Consider the following 25944-nt stretch of genomic DNA (forward strand, 5'->3'; position numbering starts at 1 on the left):
TGAAGTATCACCATAAATGATGCCTGCATGTTACAGCAACTGCATTTGTGCTGGAATGGAACAGCCAGGCCATAGTCCTTTTCTGTTTGTTTCACCGCTCTAAAAAGTTCTATAGTCAAAGTTATGTAGTGCAAGAATACCAAAAAGATTAGGGAGGTTTAGCTTGAACGTATACTTCTTTACGTTACCATTACCGGATTACGTTTACCGTTTTACCGGAACTCAGAGTTTTAGTACAGTTTTTTAGCTGCCCAAACGTAAACCTTTATGTTTGCGCAAACCACTAAATGGTGATGATAACTGCATTTAAACTAATTTAATTTAGATAATATTGAATTGCGCTGCAGCAAAATCATAAGAGAGGTTTTTAGCATGTGCAGTATCCCGGTATAAGCGAAGGGGTTTAGCAATACCGGGTTACCGGGCGATGGTGTCGACATCTTGTGACGCTTCATGCAACCAGTCATGGACACGTTTGTTTTCATTTAGTGTTCTTGAGGGGAAAAAATGATTAAAAAGGCAACTCATTTGTAATTATGCCGTTGCAAGGCATTTACATTAGAAGTAGAATGCCCGATGTTTCTACAATAACAATTTTGTGCTTACCTGGTACACCTTGGCCCCGCTAGATAGCGCCACCTATCCAGCCTGTCAGCGTCTTTAGGCCTCTCACGTTAGCGGATTCGGTATTCTGGTCGCTCTAGCCTCAGTAATCCGGCTGAAATAAGGTGATCGTAAGTGGCACTCGCACTTTGGCTCATTTTGACTCGGCGACTGGAGTCTCTGTGAAGCGGATATCGCGAGTAGCCACGAAACGAAGGTGGATTTGCAAGATAGGGCCGTGAACTTAAAGCCTATCCGGCGAGTAGTTTACGTTCCATAAAGGTTCGCGCATGCGCAGATTCCATCCAGTATCTGGTAACGTAAAGAAGTATACGTTGAAGCTAAACCTCCCTATTGTTATATGTGGTACAACAGCAACTAAAGCAGTCGGCTTTTTCATTTTGTCTATTACTGCTCCAAGTTGGATGTGCAATGACATGCATTTGATATTCTGTCATTTAAACAAGTTGTGAAAACTCTTAGACTCTCAAACGGTTTTGCAACACGTGATTTCAGTAGCTCAGTAAATTGCACGTTAGCCATCGACAAACACTTTTGGCAAACCGGGCAAAAGAAAAGGATCTGAGCATATCTACCTTTACTGAGTGTTTGCATGAATAAAACCTGTACATATAAGTATATGTTCATCATTGTACAGTGAAAATAAAGTTGAAATGTTGGCAGCTTACTTTTAATGGGCTCACGTTGTTCTAATGCCAACTCTTATGAATGGACTTGTCTAGTAGGAGTAAAGCCCCGTTTGCATCGAAACATTTCAGGTCGGTGACACTTCACGATAGAGAAAAAGAACCAGTCATGCTGATTGGTCAGACCGATTTTCATTGCCAGGAAAAAAAAAGGCATCGCTTGTTGCAAGCCATTCAGAACGTGGCATCACAACAGAAGAGAAGGCGTGCATACCCGTGCTCTCCCGTGAATGCTGTCAGTGTGGCTGCACAAACAGCAGTAGTGCAGTAACACTGCTGACGTTCCAGCACAGCCATGGTGGTACTGCACGCCTTGGGTGCGTGGGCAGGCGCAGTGTGCGAGACAGCTCTGCTGTGAATGCCCCCCTTTTGTCAGCTACAGTGCCATGTCTATTTGCCCTAGAGAATGCTTCCCACTGTGAAAACTTAATTATTTGTGAGGCAACAAATAATGACCCCTGACGAAGGCGTGTAAAGCTGCGGTTTTATTAAAGCTCAAAACCTTCGGCACAGTTCAATGGTGGTTTATATAAAAGGAAAGTTTTTTTGTCTTAAGTATTCAAAAAGAATATTTGGGAACGTTCAAAGAGGTTGCCATCTAGCAGATGACAAACCACACAGGGAAAATGAAGTGCAGTCTGCTGGCTTTCATAACGTCGCTGCAGTGTATAGTGAAGTGCACTGCTTTCAACAATGTGGCCTTTCACATTTGTTTATGTGCCTTCTGCCTAAACACCAGCAGGGAAAAGCAATGCAACGCCACCCGACTGCAAACATTATGAGAAGGCAGGACCAAGGGCTTAACTTATACAAGAACACAACCCATCGCATTTTCTTAAATGGTGGGGCGTAAATATGAACATTGTACACATTTATAAAATACAGGGGAGGCGTGGTGGAATGCAGAGCTACGCCGAATCTGTGGCCTTGTAGTGCTCGTCATCCATGGTCGTGAAAATGTGTCCCTCGTTGGCAAGAAACTCCACTACGTCCCTGAAAAAGAGAAGCATTTCATAATGACGTGAGCTGTAGCTCAGTCCGCCACTAGTTGCGCTTAATCTAAAGACATTAATTACTCTAACCAAAACCAGACGGTTATTGTTACCACCACACCCGGAGACAGGAATTTTTTTCGAGAGGGAGCCCAGTGCTGAAGGCCTTGATAATTTGTGAAAGACACCCCACTCCATAAAAATTTCAAAAGAGGGAAGGGGGCTAGCACCCAGTCCCCTTTCCGGCTACGGGCCTGGCTATCACCCTCAATTCTGTGCACAGGTATATCATCACATGTAGAGCACAAACTCTCTCCTCGCATCCTGTTTCGGTTTTTGCTGCTATCAACTAGCCTAGTTGCTCACCATATTCATACTAATATTTGTATTTGTTTAAATATGAAATGCTTAAACCAGCTTGCATGTTAAGCTATGGGAGTATACAAACTTGACAAATTTCAGCAAGCGATTCTCAGAACGCATGTACTCAGCTTAGCACTTTTGTCTGATGCTCCAAAGAAAGCTTGCGCCCTTTGCGACTTTAGTAAGCCCTCAAGAAATAATTGTCACCACTTGCACGCCTATTTGCCTATTGCATGATTATTACTTTTTTCTGCATGCTCTGTACTTCCAGCTCATGAATTGCATGTGCGCTTAATGGCGTGATAGGAAAGTAGCCAAGGACACAGTTATTAAGCAAAGGGCATTCAAGGCACACAATTCTTGTTTGGGGACTAGATAAACGGCCAAGAGTGCAACCTTTTTGTAGAGCTAATGCTTTAATGATCAAATGATGCTCTTAGTTCCAAGAAGGGGCAACAGAAGTGGAAAATGACAATTATGAAGTAAGTGAACACTACTGCTATATATTCCCTACGCACGTGTGGGCCAGCACACGTGCAGTGGTGGGAATGCCTTCCAGCATTTTGGAGCAGCCATTGGAGCAGGCAAAATCTGCTTTTGGAGCAGCCACCCCTGTGTTTGGAGCAGGCACGGGCTTTTCATAAAGCACACAGAAGAAAATGTAGCTTTAATTTAGTTTAAAGTTTTCGTTTAGTTTACGTGATCATTTCTACATATGCAGCAAGCCCACAAAATAAGCACAAAAAATAAACAAAAGTAGGATTATGTACAGAAGCGGCGACACAAAATAGTGAAAGCTATTGCACCAACATGCTGGCTGCAGCATGAAAACTGTTCATAGCAACACAGTGAACGCACAAATATACCGGGTATCCCAGCTAATTTGTGCCAAGGGGCTAAAAAATGCAATACAGTAGAACCCCGCTGATACGTTTTTGAAGGGACCGCAGGAAATAAACGTAAGAGACGGGAAACGTAAGAGCCGAAAAACAGGAAAAACGGCAAAATATTTAGTGGTACAGAATTTTATTTCAATTCTTACGAGCAGCACGAAAATCGGCGCGCTCAGCCGCGATCTAGTCGATGGATAGAAACGCGGAGCTTAGGACGGCCTCATCCACAGAAATGTAATGAACGTATGTGATTTTTTTAACACCAACAGCTGTAGGTATGAAAGAACTAAGCACACGCAATCACGACCGGCGCGGCGAGTCCGACCGCGAACCGCATGCACGACCATGCGAGCTCCAACCAGCTCGAACTCCTCCTGTTCTCCGACAAATAACGATGATGATGAGTCTACGCCAACGCGATGGCAGAAGTGAATGCCAATCTCAAAGGCCTTGCTTTCGCAAGCAATTACGTCATACACGCCATGTTTGTGCAATACAAATCTCAAAGGCTATGCTTTTGTTAATAGTAAATGCCAATCTCGAAGGCCTTGCTTTCGCGAGCAGTTACGTCATAGACGCCATCTTTGCAATTTGAATCTCGAAGGCCATGCTTTTGTTTGCATCAGTTGAAAGGTTCTGTTGCTTGCGCCTCTCATGCGGCTAATATTACGGTCAAACGAGGCCAAGCTGCGTGAAAATGCACCATGGCTGCTCTCTTTGGTAGTCACTCGGTCGGCTCCGAGCGCACTTCGCGACGTATCATACGGGAACGGTCCGACAGTTATGACGTAACAGCGGGGTTCCCAATACATTGTATTCTATGGGAGCTATGCCGGGACTGGCGGAAAACGACGTAACAGCCGGGAAAACGCAGCAGTGAGGAACGTAACAGCGGGGTTCTACTGTATTAGAGGCAGGCGAGTGAAATCAGTTCCATACTGTTGACCGCCACCTTGTGCACTACAGACAATTTTTGTTTTTGTAATTAGTTTGTTAATTAAGATAATTAAACTATACTGCTAAATATTGACTTTAGGCAAGAAATGGAATTAGCAAAGTTCGAGAGCGTTTTCAGAAACTCCCAGTGCATTATTTGCGATAAAGGAAGTTTCACGTGTACCATTTTTTCCAAGCTGCAAGAAAAGCCCCCGCGAAATACAGAAAACACGTGGCTAATGCATTCACGTGCCGCGATCATGCCGCTCTCAGCAGTGGTTTGAGCGAACGAAATCAGTTGAGGCTGCGACTACTTATCGGCCTACTGCATCGACGGAGCTGGAGAGTCCCGCACTATGCCTTTGCGGGTACGCATAGAGAAAGAACAAATGCGAGGTGATGGCCACCGACGAACGCGCCAGTATGACTTATCGATGACAACCTTATCGCAATAAGCATCTTCAGCTGCATTCTTGGGCACGCGTGTCGCGTAGCGCTACTTCAAGTCTACTGCACGCTTTTAGCCGCCGATCGCTGCTGCCTCGTTGTGCGGGACCGCGTTCAAGCGCGCACCGCTTTGTAGAAACGAAAGCAGCTCGCTGTTGCGGAGCTAAGCGTTGCGGGTCGTGCACCTAGAAACCTTTTAAATGTGAACATATTCGACAGAGATCTGTCTGGCTGGGTGAAAATTCACACGAAAAAATAATAAACTCTCCAGCCACTTATAGTGCAAAGTTGCTAAAGTTAAAATTTGAAAACTATAACCTTGCTGCATTGACGCTATTACGATAAACACACGCACATGGCACAGCAAGCGTAGCGCTGTTGTAACCATAATGCACGTTTTTATTAGGCGACAACCTAAACTCACCTCCGTCCACGGCTAGTACACGCTGTGCATCGCTTGCAGAAAGCTAACGTTGCGGCGTGGTTGCGACGTTGCAAGTGATATTGAATTGGACTGCGTCGGCTGTCACAACGGCTGGGGCTCTAGTGGCACCATTAACAAATGCAGCAGCGCAAATGTACAACATGGCGACCATGACGTACTTCTGCTCACGAAGCGCGCTGTCCGCGAAACATTATTTTTGGCTACAAAACCATGTGGCGCAGCAATGGCGCAAATTAGGCAAAAAGGACCCTTTTGGAGCAGTCTGGAGCAGTAATTTCCAGTTGGTGCAGATTGGCGCAATTTGCGCACGTGGAGTCTTAAAGGAGTGGTGACACAAAAATTTGGACAGAATTTGACTGTTGAATCACACTAATGGCATATAGGCCCCATCTCTACAATATTAGCCACAAATGCAGCCTAAAAAGCATTTTAATTGAGTTTTGAAGTTTGTGAAAGTGCGGAATCAGGAATAGAAGCAAAAGACGATGAGGTCATCGAGCGGATACCACGTACGTCACGAGTTCTGGCCGGGTTACCGGAGGCGTGTACGAGACGGACAACGCTGGTAGCGACACCTGATGATGCATAGCCTAACCAGAGACCTACAATATAACATCGCAGCGACTTACCCGCTTACTGATTCTATGTAAAGCATTAGCGGTGAGATAATTAGCAACTCACAGTATTCTCATTGCTTTTTTTTCCCGACAAGAACAGCAACGTGACGGAAAAAAGAGGAAAAAAATTACTGTAATGGACAAAACACCACAAGATGTCGCTACAGGCTCCGCAGTTGCTGCTACTGCTGCAGCCGTCAACAGCTCCGGTAACCAGGTACCCGCAAATGTTAGGAAGTCTACAGACGAACTAAAGCACTCTGCTGCCGGGATCATATTGCGTAGTGGACAAATAACTGCTTCGGCCCTCCGACATGCGTACGTGTGATTGGTATGCCTTGAGAACGCGGCGTTGCGTGATGTAAATACGAGTCACTAAAGCGTACATCACGTCACTTGCATGTTACGCATAAACACTGTTACAGAGCTCCAATGTTGTGATTTCACTGCTTCCTTTGTCACTTCTCATCATGCTACTTTACGAATGATCGGAACGAAAATGTTTCAGCGTCTAATGCTGCGGCTACTCCAAGCCTGGCGGGAAACGTTGCCTCAGTTGGACGACGACGACAAGAACAAAATCGCAGCTACCGGTGAGATTCGCAAAGTGAATCGAGCTTTTCTTACAGATTTTTACACTCCTCCCAGCTCTTTCGTCCATCACTGTACTAAATAAGCAACATAGTTTGACGATCGAGGAAACATGCACTCGCAACGTCCAACACCTGCTCAACACAGCAGACGAAACAGCAGCGCTGACAACATGGCAGAAGCTGGTCACTGGCTCTCGCGATCACCTGATCGAGTAGGCTGGCTACGTCACGGGGCCACCGAGTGCTCTTCGAAATCGAAACTGCCTCCGGTCGTAACATACGAGCATATAATTAAACATTCGCCTCATGCTGGGGCAAATGAGTTTCGATACCGCTATTATCGAGTCAGTAGGCATTGATTAAGAGGAAATAACAGAGGTTCACAAATTTTCTGTCACCACTCCTTTAACGCACCACACAGTATGCACATGCATGGTCTCCTTGCTCAAAGGTTTACTATGGATTTAAATGTTTCCATATATTATGAGAGGAGAGGAAGAATTAAAAAAAGGGGTCGAAGATACCTTATTGTGTTCTTGGGCATAGACTTCAGTCTGGAGCAAACTTCATCGAAGCCGATCCCAATGTTTGTTGTGCACTCCCGGATCACTTCGTACACCTGAAAGATGGGGGCATATCGATGTGGTCACATTCATCATCTCTATACCTATTTGTTGGGTATACGGCTGACTTTCATTAGTTCAACCCTGAAAGGACTGACAAAACTGGTTGAATTACTATTAGACAGATTGAAAAGCAAGACGCAACAAAAAAACACACAGCTGACATATTTGTAAGCACCATTTGCCACAACTGTAATGCGCTCCCAAACCGAACACCGGTCAGAAAACAATGCCAAGTGGTAGTTGAGACTCCTGTGAACATGTCAGCCAAATATTACAACACTGCATGCGCCAGGGGATTCACAATTAGGTTCCAAAGACAGCTAAAAATTGCTCACTCTTCTCGACAAATTACGTCGTGGTAGTCCCGACTGTGTCACTGAGTGGTGGGCTCAGCCACAGGCTAATTTGAGCATTCCTGTGCTGCATAGTTACTGTGGCTGCAACAGCGCTGCCCTCTGTAGTGTCAGAATTACACACCAAAGAATTACATAAGCGATCACACTGTAAGTGAGCACACGCATTCAAACAAACAAACAAAAAAAGTGCTCAGGGTCATGACACGCACAGACTTAGCTTCTTGCCCCTTTGTCACCTCCCCTCCCCCCCCACCTTCCTGAGTAGATTTGAGTACACTTGTTGGGTCAGAAGGAGAGAGAAGCGCTTAAAGCGTATGAGAAATCTCTGTAACTCTGCTCGTACTTAAGGGACCCGAAAAACTTCTCCGGCAATTGATTCGCGAGGCAATAAGCTCTGATAGTGAGGTCATTCAGTGATTAACTTGAAAAATTGTTGCAGGACCCCGTTAATGGGCTCAAAATATAAAATAACATACATAGGAGTGCCTAAACTCCATCGAAATCTAACACACACCCAAATTCTTAGCTAGAAAAACATATATCCCTAATTCTGGCAAAGGGAATAAATATGCAACACCGGTATAATTTATCTGCACAGAATGAAACATTATTTGTTTAACGTCTGTCATCATCACACTCTGCAACACTTTGCCACTATGAAGAACAAACATGTTGTCTTCCATACAGTTGTTCGTATATTTTGTGTCCTGCATTTTTACTGCTTAGCAACCGCTACGGGATTCTGGCCCAAGCCAGACCAACCACTTTGCTGGCCTGTCCTGCAACGTGTGTGATTCTACCAAACAAGAACATATGATACAACTCATTGTTGCCAGCAGAACAAGTAAAATAACTCGTCATTCGAAAGTGTGCACTCGTAACTGGACTGAAAGCAGCATGTCACAGTTGTTATACTGTACAGACTCATCACCCATAGACTATAGTCGCCATGTTGTGATGGCAATGGTGATGACACTGACTAGGCTGCTGCAAATGCAGTTTCGGTATCATACTGCATTGTAATGCTTGAGGAATTAAGCGAAGCTTTAATGAGTTACAGATTTCTGTGGTGGTGGCATCATTCACAAAAAACCCAGCACCAGTCACATGCATATTTGTATGCAGCATTTTCCAATAATTGATTCTCTCTCAATTGTGGGCTTGTCGGTGATCAGCCATTTCTGATATGGCAATGTAGTCATTTATCGAGGTAACTTGCAATTTCACACTGCCACATTTCATTGCAGCCTTTCATTGTTTCACGAATGACTGTCATAATTTTCTGTAGCAACAGAAGTGTTGTGCCGCTAAGCATGCAGTTGAAGGTCCATTGCCAGCATGGAAGAAGGAAAAAACTTAGGAGGATGCACTGCGCAATGCGACAGAAAGAAAGAAAAGAACGTTGGCATATGCCAGGCACGCACACGCCAAGGTTCGCTTGCCCCCATTTTTCTAATCGGGGAAGGGCTCCTATTAGGGGCGAAGCACCTTAGGGTCTCGGCATGTCGGCGTGCATCATGCATTGTCGTCTGCTGCCGCGGCGTGCATCGTCGACGCTGTCGGGATGGTCCATTTGCTTGAGCGCAAGAGAGGGCACCACTGCCTCAGCGCTTGCTGTGTGGCGAGAGACAGCGAACGGCGCGCGTTGACTATGAAAACGCTCTTTCTGCGATGAACGCTGAACTACCAGCTCGCAAGGAACGATAACGCGCCCTTGCCCGCGAAAGACAACACCGACGCAGGCAGTGTCTGCTAGTGAGTTTCTTGATTAAAAAAAAAACCGACTGCTGACGCTGCACAACCGTTCACCGGCCACCCTGTATATATAGGCACTGGATCTTGACCTGCAATGATGCGCCAGCGGGAGATTTCTCTGGTGCGTAGTTGAAAAATAAAGATTCGCAGCATGCACGTTAACTAAAAGCGGACTGTGGGTCTCTGTGTCTAATCTTTCTTCCGTCTCTCATTGCCCATTTGAAGTAATTTTGCTGTGGGAAACACCAGCGCACACTGCATGCTCCGCCCCTCCACAGGTTTCACATTACAGTGAAATCTCGGTATAACGAACTTCAGGGGACCGCGCAAAAATGTTCGTTATTCTGAAAGGTCGTAATAGTGAAAGCCCAAAAATTTACCATAACAATAGAATTTCAGTAACGCAAACGCCCTACCTTTGCAACAGTACGTCCTTGAACTCGTTTCTCACAACAATGCACACGTGAACGTCAGACAAGGCACGTTTATTTGAAATAGTCCGTGACCGTTTTTTGACGGGTGCAGCACAAACTCTGCGTCACGAACGATTCTAGACCGTCCGCATTTTTATGCGCCGCTTCGGTCGCTGTTCCGCTTTTTTCTATGAATAAGCGGAGTTTCCTCAAGTAGTCCAACGCATCTGTGGCCGACACGGACTCGTCGCGACCTTCGGGTGCTACCGTGACATCGTCGTACATGTCATCGCTGCAATCCTTTAAGGCCCAACTGCATGCACACGAGTTTTGAGCGACAGCCGACAGGATTTGCTGCCGTGGAGGGCCATCCATCGCCGTCGCTTGTCGCCCTGAAGTGAGCATGATGATGTCGGCAAAATGGCGGCATCTCCGACCCTCGCTTCAGTTGCAATTTGCTCGTGATGCTTCCAATCGGCGCGTACTTCAAGAAATGCAAGTTATAGACTACCTTCTTTACAGCCCCATCTCACGCGGAGAGCGAGGCAGCGGCCGTATTTTGTCGTTAATATTGATCGACGGATCGTTTTGATGTTTCGTTGGTAGCTTGCTGCATTGGTGGTAGCTTGCTGCAATGTCAACATCGTCGTCGTGTGAGGTAGCCCTTCTCCCTGCGAAGCAACGATGTGAGGCGCTGCGGCTTTTCTTAAACGTTCTATGACAGCGAGAGGAAACGTTGTCGAGATGCGCCTCGTGGACTAACCCCAACATAACGCAGTTTGCAAAGTACGACGTAGCGTAGGCAGCGTACGCTTCCGGGCGCCCCATGGGATCACAGCAGATACTACTGTCGCGGTTAAACATAAGATTGCGAAAAAAGAAAGTCACGAAACGCTTTTATGGCATCCTTATCTCAAACAAGACAATAATAAATTTGGCATGTCGTCATTCATCTACTCTGTAATTCTTTTTCGTAATTTGCCTGCGCGCACGCAATAGTTTTCAATTGAGCAACCGTGACACTTCGTCGCGAACATGTGGGTGCTCCCGTCGCGATGGAGCCCGTTTGTCGCAGCCGCCTTCGCTCGAAAGTTGCGTGCAATGCATGCGGTTGGGCCTTTACAAAACCTGATGCGTTGTCGCCTCCTCAACAGAGGGGAAAAAAAAAAGTTCTCCGCCCGCGTCTTTCTCCTCCCGCGCCATCAGGTTTTTGCGGGAGGGCGTCCGCTCTTCACGCTGTGTCGTCTGCTACCTTACAGCTCCGACTGCCATGACCGATACACTGAAATCTAAGAATCCCCGCATTTCGGGATATAAGTTCGTAGTAATGAGGTGTTGTTAAGATTACACGGGAATTAAATAACGATCGTTATTCTGAAATGTTCGTTATTCTGAAGTTCGTAGTAGTGAAATATTTTTACATTGAAACTATAAGCAGTCGGCACGGGAATTCTTAAAAGTTTGTTAATTTGAAATGTTCGTTAATGTGGTGTTCATTGTAACGAGGTTTGACTGTAGTGGTGGAGCTGAAACACCGTTCCATACATGCTTCGACCCTCCCCCAATTTTTTTTTGATGAATTTTCTCAGGGAAGAAAAGAAGAATAATAATAATATCTGGGCTTTAACGTCCCAAAACCACAATATGATTATGAGAGACGCCGTAGTGGAGGGCTCCGGAAATTTCGACCGCCTGGGGTTCTTTAACGTGCACCTAAATCGAAGTACACGGGCCTCAAACATTTTCGCCAGGGAAGAAAAGAAGGCATGTTAGAATTGTCAGTCCTTTTAGGGTCAAATTAATCAAACTAAACTCATAAAGGAAAGAAAAATACTAGGGATGTGCGAATATTCGAAATTTCGAATATTTTTCGAATAGTGTTTGCTATTCGATTCGCACTGGAATTTTACTATTCGAACTTCCCAAAAACAAATACAGTCAACGTCCAATTTAAAGTGACCCCTTCAGAGTTTTAATATGCTTCACCTGATTACGCTCTCGTATTGCGGCAAAGCTGCCTTTCAAGCTCTGTTGCGGTCGAACTTCCCTTACAAAAATAGATTTAGACAGTCTATAGATAGCCTAAACCCATTTTTAGACAGTCTATAGACTCTCTACATACATTTTTGTACGGGTTGGCCAAAAGACAGTCAACGTCAAATTAAAAGTGACCCCTTCAAATTTTCAATATACTTCACCTCATTACACTCTCGTATTGCGGCAAAGCTGCCTTTCAAGCTCCGTTACGGTTGAACTTGGCTAAGACACAGTCAACGCCCGATGGTAAGTGGTCCCTAGATTTTCAATATGCTTCACCTCATTACACCCCGGTATTGCGGCAAAGCTGCCTTTCAAGCTCCGCTACGGTCGCCAATGTATTAACTCAAGAAAACGCTGGTTCCAACTTAGAGATGAAAGATGTGGCAGAGGTGGGGGCTCAATTAATGCTGTTTTGGACCTGAAATTTGGGCAGGAAGTCTGAAAAATCGGAAGCCGAAGCTTTTTAGCATCCAAAATTTCAGACGTTCTTATATGTCGACGTCTACGAGGTAGATTTGGAACTCCGGACTTGAAGGGAGCACACCCTTGTCCGCCTGATCAGTTGGGCTTCCACAGAAGTTGAAAGAGGAGAGGCTGAGGACATAGGCGTGCGCACAGGGGGGGGCAGGGAGGGCGGCCGCCCCCCCTAATCATCTAAGAGGGGGGGGGGGGGGGGGCGCAAAATCCGACCCGTACATTGACCCTTCTAGTCACCTAGGAGTGGGAGGGGGCGCAAAATCTTCCCCATACATTGACTTAGTAGGGTGGGGGGGCGCTGCGATGAACCTTTGCCCCCCCTAATGGGGAACCCTGCGCACGCCTATGGCTGAGGAAATGGCATCTTTGCCTATCACGTGTGAAGTGTTGTCGGCAACACTTTGGTTGCACCAAATCATGTACATAAATACAATTCGACCTCTACATTGCCTCATTCTTGATAAGACAACTATGAAACGCCAGCGCTTCATCAACCTAGCAAAAAGAAACACTTTCATGTTGCTATCTCATAAGAATATGCTTAGGAATCCTCTCTAACTTTTTTTCTGCAATTACGCTTCGAAGTATTCGAAAAAATATTCTAGAAATATTCGAAAAATATTCGATTCGCACTCACACTCCAATATTCGAATTCGCTTCGCACCCAAAATTTTGCTATTCGCACAGCTCTAAAAAATACACAGCAATATACTTTTAAAACAGATGATGCTTCATTGCACATGGAAAGAAATGTCACACACCAGTTTCTGCTGCTGGTTCAAACCAAGATTGCCAGCACCAGCACCAAGAAATGAATTAGTGCTTGTGTCCATTGGCTCAAATTTCACTGAACTGGGACCAGTAAAGCCCTGTTGGGAGAGGAGCACAATCAAGAATTAAGAGAAAGGAAAACACGTTACACAGACTATATACACTGTTAGGGTTTCCCTAAGGAAAAACATGCGGCTACTGCAGTTACATTTTAAATGTTTGTAACAGCAAGTGGGAAATGTCGAGTCTGCAATGAATGCACTCATGACAACTGTGTAGTAAACAGGCACTGAACACGTCTTCCCAATCATACTTTCTGTAAGATCTCCATAGCTGTCAACGAAAAATCCTGCAGACGTGACAATTAGAGGAGTGAGCACAAGTTTATCGTTAAAAGTGTGCCTTGCAGCACACATTTCATAAGAAACATTTCCACTTCATTCATGGATATTTCACTTTGTTAAGCTACAGTCGCCGACCGATAAAACGGACACTGATAATTCGGACATGCTCGGTAATTTGGAAAGTCGCACGGCACCGCCGATGATCCCATAGAAGTAATGTGTGAAGACGACCGATATTTCGGACAGCTGCGAGATCTACATTCGATAATCCGGACCCTGTCCGAGACTGTCGCGCACGCCGAATCGCCAGCCATTATCTCCCTCGGCACCCGTACCATACAAAGTATGGCCTCAGAGATCAAAACGAAAGCTAATTGGTGATCTATGAGGCTTTATTTCGATCGCTACTTTATGCCTCAGAGATTTAAGATTGGAAATGCCGATCTTGGAGGCACTGGTCAACTGTGGGAAATCGTATCGACATCGCAAACATCCTACATTCCGGTTCCTGTATCCCCGCGCTGCATTGCTATTGCTGCCATTCTGCCGAATGTGTCTGCGGTAAAGTGGTTTGCGCGCGCATTCATTTTTATCTTGAGACTTGCTTTATTTTACGCTCTGCTGTCTCAAAAGATCCGAGTTAAATAGCGCCAACGGTGCCCTCACAGCCAGCGCCGAAGGCCGCGCCGACGACAATGAAACACTGCAGATACAGTCAACTGCGTTTTTTTCGGACGCCCGATTTTCCGGACATGCTCGAAAATTCGGACGCTTTCGCGGCACCGTCACCAGCCCCATAGATGTCAATGGTCAAGAACGTCGGAAATTTCGGACGGTAGAACTCTTCGGCATCCGATTTTTCGGACTTTCTGCCCAAATTGCAGGTCCGAAAGGCGATAATTGAAGCCCCCACCTCTGCCTCGTCTATCATCTCATAGGTTTGAACCAGCGCTTTCGCGAGTCGACCTGTTTGCGACAGTAGCAGAGTCCGAAAGTCAGCTTTGTTGCGATGCCGAAGTGTTATGGGGTGAAGCGGACCGGAAATTCAAAGGGGCCGCTATCACGGCACCGTGCGGCGATATCTTTACGGATAAGCAGTGGAAATGCATGGAGGCGTGATGGCGGCAGGTGGCAAACGCGTCAGTACGGCTCAATCGCTGACAAGCCTTACGATCAACTGCTCGATAGTGCATGTGGCCTGGTGCAGTTGCATGCGTAGTGCACGCGTTTAATAGGCGAGAACCCAAATGCGCCGCGCTGCCATTCATGCTGCCTCTTTGTGCGACCGCTAAGTGCACCGCACAGACGCGTTGCCTTCACGAACGAAACCAGCTCGTCATCGTACAGCGATCACATCACACTGGCGGAGATACAGGCAGACTTGGTTGCACGTAAGCGGAAGTGCGGGCAGCAACGCATTGACAACTTTTTTCGGCCACCGGGACCCTGAAGTGTCAATAAAAGTATTTTTTTTCCTGACGCATTCGTTCTTTTTTCGAACATTCGATAATTCGGACTTATTTACGTTCCCCGTGGAGTCCGAATTATCGGTCGTCGACTGTACTCTGTGTAGGCTAAGATTTCAAGGTAATGACCATTGAATTGGCAGACAATTGAGGCCTATCCAGAAATGGATCAGAGAACCTGGGTTACAGACGAAAAAGGAACTTCCCAGAAAATAAATTTCCCATTTTGTGGAGGTCAATTGCACTTGTATCTCTTTTTTTTTCTTCCCCCAATTGTTAACATAGGTGCATGTCAAGAAATCTAGTCAACATTAAACCTAGGTGCACTTTTACTTCCATACTTTGAACTTGTGAAAGTTGGGTATGCGTTGTGGTTGTGTAGATATGGTAGCATGTTTCGAGCTGCATAGCAGTGAAGCTTACTAAAGCAAATCCGTTATTATGGAGTGCAAATAAAACATTTGCTGCAGGAGCCATCTATACATCGAGACATGCCCATTTTTCCTTCCCTTCAGATTCAGTGCCTTGTTTAACAGAACCTGACAAAAACTGCCATCTTGTTGGCACGACTATAGTTAGAAGAGACTTAGAATGCCATATAGTTAGGAAAAGCACAGTTGCAAGGGAACAGCTTTTGATATAATGAAAATAACGGTGAATGTCTTTCGCATTACACACAGTACCGTCCCATACTGTAGCATGAGATTTCCGAGGGGATGTTGCAATTGTTTGATATATTCAGGCTTGACTTTGTAGCGAAGCGTTGCATGGAAAAATAAAAAGCAATGAGGGCAAACAACACAGAGAAAGAATGTGTGCCAGACGTACCACACGCAGAGCCATGCCGGCATGCACCACTTCGGCAAGGTGGAGAGTTAGCTCATTCAGATCAGTCACCGGGAAAACCTTGAAGGCCTTGAGCTGGCGCTTTCCCTCAGCAGAACGCACCGGGCCCACCACACGAACGTAGCTACCTTCCACGAGGTGGCTCAGGACACGCAACTGCTCCTGCATTTATGAAGACGACAGCTGAGAGCAGAGCTTTCAAAGTGATGCTACCGTTAATACAGTCATCTGAAAAATCGTGCAGCTTCAAAAAACGAATGAATGCCTTTTTACTAGGGGTGTGCGAATATTCGAAATTTCGAATATTTTTCGAATAGTGTTTGCTATTCGATTCGATTCGCACTGAAATTGTACTATTCGAGCTATTCGAACTTCCCAAAGACAAAAGCAGTCAACGTCCGGTCGAAAGTGACCCCTTCAGATTTTCAATATGCTTCACCTCATTACACTCTCGTATTGCGGCAAAGCTGCCTTTCAAGCTCAGTTACGGTCGAACTTAGCCAAGAGACAGTCCGGTTGGAAATGGTCCCTAGATTTTCAATATGCTTCACCTCATCACACCCCCGTATTGCGGCAAAGCTGCCTTTCAAGCTCCGTTACGGTCGAACTTAGCCAAGAGAGAGTCAACGTCCGATTGGAAGTGGTTCCTTGATTTTCAATATGCTTCACTCCATCACACCCCGGTATTGCGGAAAAGCTGCATTTTAAGCTCCGTTACGGTCAAACTTTGCTAAGACACAGTCAACGTCCGTTTGAAAGTGGTCCCTAGATTTTCAATATGCTTCACCTCATCACACCCCCGTATTGCGGCAAAGCTGCCTTTCAAGCTCCGCTACGGTCGCAAATGTATTAACTCAAGAAAACGCTGGTTCCAACATGGAGATGAAAGATGTGGCAGAGTTGGGGGCTCATTTAATGCTGTTTTGGACCTGAAATTTGGGCAGGAAGTCTGAAAAATCGGACGCCGAAGCTTTTTAGCATCCAAAAATTTCAGATGTTCTTATATATCGACATCTACGAGGCAGATTTGGAACTCCAAACTTGAAGGGAGCACACCCTTGTCCGCCACATCAGTTGGCCTTCCACAGCAGTTGAAAGAGGAGGAGAGGCTGAGGAAATGGCATCTCTGCCTATCACGTGTAAAGTGTTGTCGGCAACACTTTGGTTGCACCAAATCATGTACATAAATACAATTCGGCCTCTACATTGCCTCACTCTTCATAAGAAAGACAACTGTGAAATATGACCCCACCAGAGCTTCATCAACCTAGCGAAAAGAAGCACTTTCATGTTGCGATCTCACAAGAACATACTTAGGGATTCTCTGCAACTTTTTCTGTAATTTCACTTCGAATTATTCGAAAAATGTTTGAGAAATATTCGAAAATTATTCGAAATTATTCGATTCGATTCGCACTCAATCTTTATTATTCGAATTCGCTTCGCACCCAAAATTTTGCTATTCGCACAGCTCTACTTTTTACTTGTTGATACTGTTCGTAGATTTAAAGTGTGAATGTACTATTAGTGATATTTTTATGACAGAAGAGGTGGGAGCGTGCGTGTATAATTAAGGAGCACGCATGTCCCATAATGGTGGCCCCTTCCAAGTAAGTCCTGGTATGATCTACTGCAATATGTTGAGTATACTTCACAGCGTAACACCTGTGTATTGCAGCAGCGCTGTCTTTTGAAAAGTGCTTTGAACAGAACAATGCACAAGAGCACTGGTTTGAGGCTGTGAGATAATCAACATGGCGGTGGTGGCTTCAAATACTAATGCCATCAGATGTGAAAGTAGAGCAGAAAGACTGAAGGATCTGAAGTTGAAGGGTTTCAGCATCCGTAGAATCAGTTCCACAACGATTCCATAGAAAGCACCATAGCTCAAAACTGAAATGAACTAAAGCATTAGTCTATCGATTTACGATGACTAAACAAATGTTCTTTAACTCCTGCCTGCCTGTGCAGGAGCGTGCACAGGTGCATCAGAGACTTGCCTCTTCCTGGGCAAAGATCAGTCCTTCAATTGGTGGCCCCGTCCGATCATCCAGGGTGAAGTTCACACGAGTACTCTGCTGGTCAACACTTGTTACCAGTCCCACCAATGACACCTGTTGCAGAGAAAAAACAAAAACAATGAGCTACATCTAACGGCAAAACGGCAACGACTTGGCACGCGGTGCAAAATGTAGCCCTACGAAAACTTTCATGTTAACAAAATTCAAGAGAGAGAGAGAAAATTATTAGAAGAAGGTGGAGAGGTTGGCTTGCACTAGTACGCACTGGCCTGCTACTCTGCAAAAAGGAAAAAGGCATTTCAGAAAGTAACGTAGCGCTATTTCTTTAAGTGCCCTCAGCAACCTGCGTTTAAAAAGATGCCTTGCAGGACAATCTTTTATTAGTAAATACGTGCATTAGGCATCAATGCTGAATAATTTGTTCTCACAAATGTGAAAGCCACAAAGCTTTCAAGCACTGGAAGATTGAACTTAACATCACATCAAAAAATGGGCAGACCCCACGTACCGTGGGAATCGATGTTATGCGAAGCATGTGCTTTATGGTGACTGTGGCGTAATTTTTCACATTGAGCGAAACGTTACAGAATGACGCTAGAGAAACATGGAAGTGGCATACGCACGCTAATATGTTGAGGAGTCGCATATCTCTTATATAAACAGTTGTTTATAATTGCGTAACGATGGTAACAACAACATGGGTGTTACCAACAGCAGACGCGGTAAGCTGATATGCAGTGCTTATATTCTTCATTACTGGATAGCGCGAATCCGAACAGGCCAAAGAAGAAACAGATGCACAGGACAGGCGTTACTGGCAACTAAGCTTCATTCAAGAAAGTTTCTCTAGATATAGGCACAGCCGAGTGGCACGTGCAGGCACACTGCACCTACGTTACAGTCACAGAGTTGTTATGCTTATACTTGTCCGTTATGACGGAGAGCGCACACACGTTTTACGAACCCGAGTGTATGTGTTGAAGGGGTTCTTGACAGTTCTTGAACAAGGTCATCATCACCGTGATCAGTGAGCATCAGCAGCTAGACGAGATTTGTTAATCGTATCCATTGTTACTTTCGTGTTACTTTCGTGATCGCGTCTATGAGGAGTCTAAGTGTAGTGAAGTGCGAGGTATAGTGCAGCTGGTGGAAATCCTGGATGCCTCTTACGATGAAATGATCTATGATGCCTCTTGTCGTGGACGTGGCAGCGAGGTCTTTTGATGCCCTCTCCACATCCAATCCGTCTATCACGCAGTATAAGGACCAAGCGTTGTTGGGTCTTGATAAATCAATGTTGATGTCACCGGTAGTGATGAGAGGCCTGGTTCTCTCAGCAGATTTATTGTAGGAAGCATTCACGCCGGTTTTTGCGTAATCCACGTGGTCCCCGTTGCGGACCACGTGGACGAGTGGATGGTAGTTGAGCGTCTTTCAGGGTTGTTCTGTCTTCAGTTTCCTCACTTTCTTTGTGTCCGCCGCGGTGGTGTAGCGGTTAAGGTGTTCGGCTGCTGACCCGAAGGTCGCGGGTTCGATCCCGGCAGGGCGGTCGCATTTCGATGGAGGCAAAATGCTAAATGGCCGTGTTCTGTGCGATCTCGCACACGTTAAAGAATACCCGGTGGTCAAAATTTCTAGAGCCCTTCGCTACGGCGTCTCTCATATCATATCGTGGTTTTCGGAAATAAAACCTCAATATTATTATTAGCACTCCTCTGCGTGTCAACGTATTGCGCTCGTTGGTTCTGTGTTGGTTGAGACTTGCATCCCGGTGGAACATACCGCATACATTAATCTGGGTCTCGGGTATGTGCCAACGTGACGAGAGAAAGCGGTTTCAGGAAGTTAAGGCGACATCTTATTTGAGTTATCATCCTATGACAGGAATATGTCGTCTACCTGATCCCTGCTGTGCCAATTTTGGTACATACAAGATGGAGACGACAGGAGACCACCCAGACTTAGGCGGGATAGATAGACTAGAGAAGATAAGATAGATAGAAGATAGATAGATAGATAGATAGATAGATAGATCGATAGATAGATAGATAGATAGATAGATAGATAGATAGATAGATAGATAGATAGATAGATAGATAGATAGATAGATAGATAGATAGATAGATAGATAGATAGATAGATAGATAGATAGATAGATAGATAGATAGATAGATAGATAGATAGATAGATAGATAGATAGATAGATAGATAGATAGATAGATAGATAGATAGATAGATAGATAGATAGATAGATAGATAGATAGATAGATAGATAGATAGATAGATAGATAGATAGATAGATAGATAGATAGATAGATAGATAGATAGATAGATAGATAGATAGATAGATAGATAGATAGATAGATAGATAGATAGATAGATAGATAGATAGATAGATAGATAGATAGATAGATAGATAGATAGATAGATAGATAGATAGATAGATAGATAGATAGATAGATAGATAGATAGATAGATAGATAGATAGATAGATAGATAGATAGATAGATAGATAGATAGATAGATAGATAGATAGATAGATAGATAGATAGATAGATAGATAGATAGATAGATAGATAGATAGATAGATAGATAGATAGATAGATAGATAGATAGATAGATAGATAGATAGATAGATAGATAGATAGATAGATAGATAGATAGATAGATAGATAGATAGATAGATAGATAGATAGATAGATAGATAGATAGATAGATAGATAGATAGATAGATAGATAGATAGATAGATAGATAGATAGATAGATAGATAGATAGATAGATAGATAGATAGATAGATAGATAGATAGATAGATAGATAGATAGATAGATAGATAGATAGATAGATAGATAGATAGATAGATAGATAGATAGAGATAGATAGATAGATAGATAGATAGATAGATAGATAGATAGATAGATAGATAGATAGATAGATAGATAGATAGATAGATAGATAGATAGATAGATAGATAGATAGATAGATAGATAGATAGATAGATAGATAGATAGATAGATAGATAGATAGATAGATAGATAGATAGATAGATAGATAGATAGATAGATAGATAGATAGATAGATAGATAGATAGATAGATAGATAGATAGATAGATAGATAGATAGATAGATAGATAGATAGATAGATAGATAGATAGATAGATAGATAGATAGATAGATAGATAGATAGATAGATAGATAGATAGATAGATAGATAGATAGATAGATAGATAGATAGATAGATAGATAGATAGATAGATAGATAGATAGATAGATAGATAGATAGATAGATAGATAGATAGATAGATAGATAGATAGATAGATAGATAGATAGATAGATAGATAGATAGATAGATAGATAGATAGATAGATAGATAGATAGATAGATAGATAGATAGATAGATAGATAGATAGATAGATAGATAGATAGATAGATAGATAGATAGATAGATAGATACGTAGATAGAAACGCCCAAAGTGCCTGAGGTTCGCTAAGAAATGCTTCGCATTTAAAAGTGTCAAGTGCTGCTGCATTTCTTACAAATGGAATGCCTTTCATGTCTGTTCAACTTTTTCTCTCTCTCTTTCTCCTTTTTCCAAGCTGTTTCCCAATCCCTGCGGCGGGTAACAAACTGGAAACACATCTGGTTAACCTTCCTGTCTTTTCCTTTTCTAAAAAGAACGATAATTGGGCTAGCGGGTACATATTCATTCAGTGAATTGGGAGCGCGGAAACAGACAAAGGTAGTTCTTCGTCGTCCTTTGTCTGTTTCCGCACTCCCAGTTCCCTGGATGAGTTTTCCTTTTCTCCCCTATGAATGGATTGTGTTGTACATGGAGGGAGAGAGGATGCCTTTTATTAGCCCAGTATTGTTGTAAATGTAAATGTGTGTAAATTTTGATAATTAGTTTCTTGAGTTAAAAATATAATAATGATTAATTAATAAAACCTCATCAACAAAAATTTGTTAGTCGCTACTCCAGTCTGCTGGGAACAATATGTACTAGGTTTGCTTCGCGTAAGACCGTTCCTCGCTTTTAAAGGGACACTAAAGGCAAATAGCAATTTATGTCAGAGTGAAAGCTCAATGTATGACAACGTCTAAAATGGCAGTATTATCGACAGCAGGGCCCTACTTACCGAGAAATTAAGGTAAATGTATCACACGATGAGCGCCACGACTGGGACATTTTGGAAGTGATCCCGATGACGTGGGAGAGTCTGAATACAATTAATCACTCGTAATCAAACTAGCTGCAATAAAAAAAGAACCTTCCGTGCATCAAGACACGTAATAAAATGCAGCTTGTTTGTTTCTGTTTGATTCATGGAAAAAAGAACCCCTTTGGCGTTGCCATGGGGAACGGCGCGCGTGGTTCAAAGGTTCCATTTTCCCCGAACTGCGCTTCGCCCGGCGCCCTGCTTCGCTCACGCAGTCGCATCTCAGTGGTAGTTTCGGGATCGCGTACTGCCGCGTGTTTTGCATGCTCGTGAAAGTCGCTCTGACAGAAAGTTCGACAAAATACCACATGCATGTGATGTTGCCGGATGCCCGAATGGTGCACGCTGCCGCGCAGTAAAGGCGGGCAACGCTGGGCACGGCAACAGTGACGTGCGAAATACTGCTTTCAGGCGGGTGATTTGAAGTGCGCTAATGTGATGCGGACCACTAAAACGTGATTTTATTTCAAAATAAGCACTTCCTTGGCAAAAAAGTAGCACTACGAGGTTTCTGGACCGCTATTTCAACAATCAACGTCGACTTAATATTTGCCTTTAGTGTTCCTTTAAATATCTTGCTGCATGATAATTGGGATACCCTGTACATAAGGTACTCAATTGTGGAAGATGCAAGAGTGAAGGATTTAGAAAAAAATTGGGGACCCTTAAAGGGGTCATGAAGCACCCCTTGGGCTTGTTGAAAAAACACATCCTGCGGAAAGCTGACACGGCTATGAACTGCTCTGCCAAATACTACAGTCGTGCGCGCCGCGTAAAGGCCACAAGCGGAGCGCGAAGTTGCCGTTTTCCCAGGCGCCCTCTTTTCAAACAGAGGCCGGTTCTCACTCTCGTCGGTGGGAGGTGCGTCTGTCAGTTTACGTCGCGGATCTGTCAGTTTACGTCGCAAGAGACATAGCATGCTTATTGGCCGATAGCCGACATAAATCGAGAGCGGCGTTCGGATCAAATGCGCTTCTTGCCGTGGGGTGCCGCCACTTGCCGGCGCTGCACTCCTCAGTACACGGTAGCCGCACTCGCGCAAGCGAATCACAGCGGGAGAGCGATCGCGTTCCATGACGCACACTGACGTAACTTCTTTCCCCCGTGTCATCCCTCCCTGTCTAGCTTCGAGTGCGCTCGTCGGCACGAGAAAAGAGAGAAAGCGCTGGGAGCGTGCGCCAAACCCCCGTAACTCCGCTGATTCTTGGCGGATTCGAGAAATTTTTGCGGCAATTGATTCGGGAGGCAGTAAACTCCGATACTAAGGTCATTATATCATTACTTGGAAAAGTGGTTCATGACCCCTATAAGCTTCGCCTTTAAGAGTTGAACGCAATAGCGAATTCCGGCCCCTAGTGCGCACTTCAACCACTAATGTGCATACTTATTAATGTGTGTTGTTACACACACACGCACACAGACACACACAGGCGCGCGCGTTGTATCTATAGTAATGGTACAGGTTTTCGATCTAAAGCACTTCCCTGTGCTAGAGTGGAGACATATTTCTCACAATGCCTCACAGATGGCAGCACATTATCAATCTTTGTTGTTTGCTTGATCAATGCCTCCTCTAGAAAGGAAGCGTTGGCTTGATGTTTTCCACTAGATGGACATAGTTGTCCGTTGTTGGAGCTGTTTGAAAGTTCGTGTGTTTTTAGGAGCGATGGCTGCACTATCCCGGCTTTTTTCGAAGCATGGCGTTGCACATAAAACGTAGTTTGATGGCCTCACCAATGCGCCTACAAATCGCCGAATGGGCTCATTTTCGTCGTGACACCTGCCGAACAAAATGCGTCGAGACTCCTTCCACTACATGGCTTATATGTAGCGTTTTTTTCCGAAGCAATTGCGAGTAACATCGTGGCTTTGTGGCAGGACATTTGCTTGCCACTCAAGCGGCCCGGGTTCGGTCCTCAATGGGACCGAAGATTTTTATTGTTTATTTTATTTGCATATTTCTTGATTTTTCGGTCACGGATGATTTTTCGCTCACAAGCAACGCCGACACCAACGGCGGAATTTCTGCGAAATGAGCTCTCTAACGCTATCGTGTTAATAAAGAAACGTGGCTCGCAGTCTTCTGTAACACTGTAAGAAATGGGAGGGTAACTGATGAAAAGAACAATGTCAGACTCAGCTGCTAGCCACACCAGCTTCTTGGTGGCGATCTTTGTGATCTCTCATTTCGACTAGCCTTCATTTATATTCGCAACAATATAAGAAAAGAGAGTGAGTGCATTATAGACATCATCAGACACTACGATGCCTAGAGACCACACTGCCATGCCTTCTTACATAACCTCTTTGCTCACAACTGAACAGAGCCACGAAGAATACAACACATGACAATGCAAATAAATTTCGTTTTGAAAATACTTACATATTGCACCTCAAGATCTCCTATAGTCAGTGTGTCCTGACCCATCATGTGGATCTGGGCTATTGTGCATGGAACGACATTGTCATGACGGCTTGCCTGTGAGTGCAAACATAGAAAAAGAAAGGCACCAGTTCATCTGGAGAACAAGTGGCTTTTCAAAAAGAAAAACACATCCTGATCATTCAGTTTCCGAGGCAAGCAATACACATAATGCTACATGATGGCAGAGACATGTTAACATGGCTTTGTGTCAGAATACCGCAGCTTGTACGCCAGGAACAACAGTGCAGGTAGGTGGGAACATTTTAGGGAGATTAATATTTTCTGCCTTTGAGCTGCCTGACGGGCCTTTTCGTACTCAAAACCCCACACCCCGTTCATGGTCTGTAAACTTGTCGAGTCCGCCTGTACGCCTGCTGGCTTGTGTACGCAAACTTGCGGTACCCATGATCGCTCTAAGGGCAGTGTACACAACAAAATCAAGCAGAACTTTCACTTTGCTGACCGGTCGTGCTCACCGTCTCTGCTTTCGTAAATGTCTCAGCTGCGATGAAATAATCATGGATGTCTCCCTGTCTTTCTTTTCATAATGAGAATAAGAGTGCAACAAAGGAGCGTTACAATGTTGACACGAGTGCCAAAATATACTGCGCTGCTGTTCTTCGATCTCTCTTCCCGTATGCATCTCTGCTCTATAGCTTTGGTGGTCGTATGAAACAAGTATGAGCCAGCTTTCTTTGGAAAAAAAGAAAAAAAGCATGCTTAGTGTTGGTTTACACTGCAGATATCTATTTTGTCGTTTGCTGGTTTTAGCATGGCCTTTGTCAACACCTCATTGCACCGGATTCGAGTGTAAAGTGACATATTTTCAAACGTACGAAAGTAAGGGAATGGTCCGAGGGGCTCGTTTTCACAACTAATGAAACCGACAGACAAATAAGCCAAGGAGAGGAAGCTTTCCTTGGCTTAATTGTCTGTCGCTTTCATATTAGTCGTGTATAATATTTACAAATGAGAAATTTATCGTCGACACTCACAAACTTGCGCTGAGGCGTGTCCTGCTGAGAGTCCGGTGGCATGAAGCCTCCACCTGCAAGATAAGCGAATGTAATGGGCTTTGCATTAGTTGCGATATCGTTGGTAGATGAAGTCCGCTGGCTGAACCAAAACTTTAGATTCACCTACCATCGCCCCACGCTGCCATCGTAAGATAGGGCGACACAACACAGTTAATGGTTCCTAGAGGCGTCTATCGTAACTTCAAGGCCTTTCAGCCAATTAAGTTGGCGTGCTTTTAATAAAAAGATACTCCGGCAACACAAGACGAGCTCACAGACAAGCACAGACAGGAGCGCGCCAGAATGTATCAAAGCCATGGAGAAATGAACTGCGAAATCGAGGCGGTGTTGGTGTTCTGTGGTTGTTCCTTCTTATCAGTTCTTATGCCTCAAAAAGAAAACCAAGGACGTCGACGATAAAGTAAGATGTAACAGTTAAGCTGGAGACTAATAGCGTCAAGTATTTTAAAATTCTGGTAATTAGAAAGAGCGCAATAAGCACGAAGAAAAAAGGAGAATTTCGTAAAATAGCCGCTAGTCGGCAGCACTAAACATTTAATGCAAGGTTATTGTT

At 44.4% G+C, this 25944-nt stretch overlaps 1 protein-coding gene across 1 annotated transcript; it reads right to left on the minus strand.

Annotated features, from left to right (window-relative positions):
- Positions 1-1750: 1750 nt before the first annotated feature.
- LOC119387842 (replication protein A 32 kDa subunit-A) lies at positions 1751-25693 on the minus strand. The gene is made up of 8 exons (XM_037655375.2): positions 25498-25693; positions 25350-25402; positions 24313-24408; positions 17691-17804; positions 15673-15852; positions 13025-13132; positions 7121-7215; positions 1751-2303 (listed from the first exon to the last, which is right to left on the minus strand). The coding sequence occupies exons 1-8, from the start codon at positions 25514-25516 to the stop codon at positions 2219-2221; spliced, it is 750 nt and encodes a 249-aa protein (XP_037511303.1). The 5' UTR covers positions 25517-25693; the 3' UTR covers positions 1751-2218.
- Between the last annotated feature and the right edge of the window lie 251 nt (positions 25694-25944).

This window comes from Rhipicephalus sanguineus, chromosome 3 (genome assembly GCF_013339695.2).
Source record: "Rhipicephalus sanguineus isolate Rsan-2018 chromosome 3, BIME_Rsan_1.4, whole genome shotgun sequence".
NCBI classification, from domain to species: Eukaryota; Metazoa; Arthropoda; class Arachnida; order Ixodida; family Ixodidae; genus Rhipicephalus; species Rhipicephalus sanguineus.

Excerpts from the sequence above, each read along its gene's own strand:
- LOC119387842 (XM_037655375.2), bottom strand. Across the intron at positions 24,409-25,349 it reads ACACGCCTCAGCGCAAGTTT|GCAAGCCGTCATGACAATGT; the intron begins GTGAGTGTCGAC and ends TTGCACTCACAG. Across the intron at positions 2,304-7,120 it reads ATGCCCAAGAACACAATAAG|GGACGTAGTGGAGTTTCTTG; the intron begins GTATCTTCGACC and ends TCTCTTTTTCAG.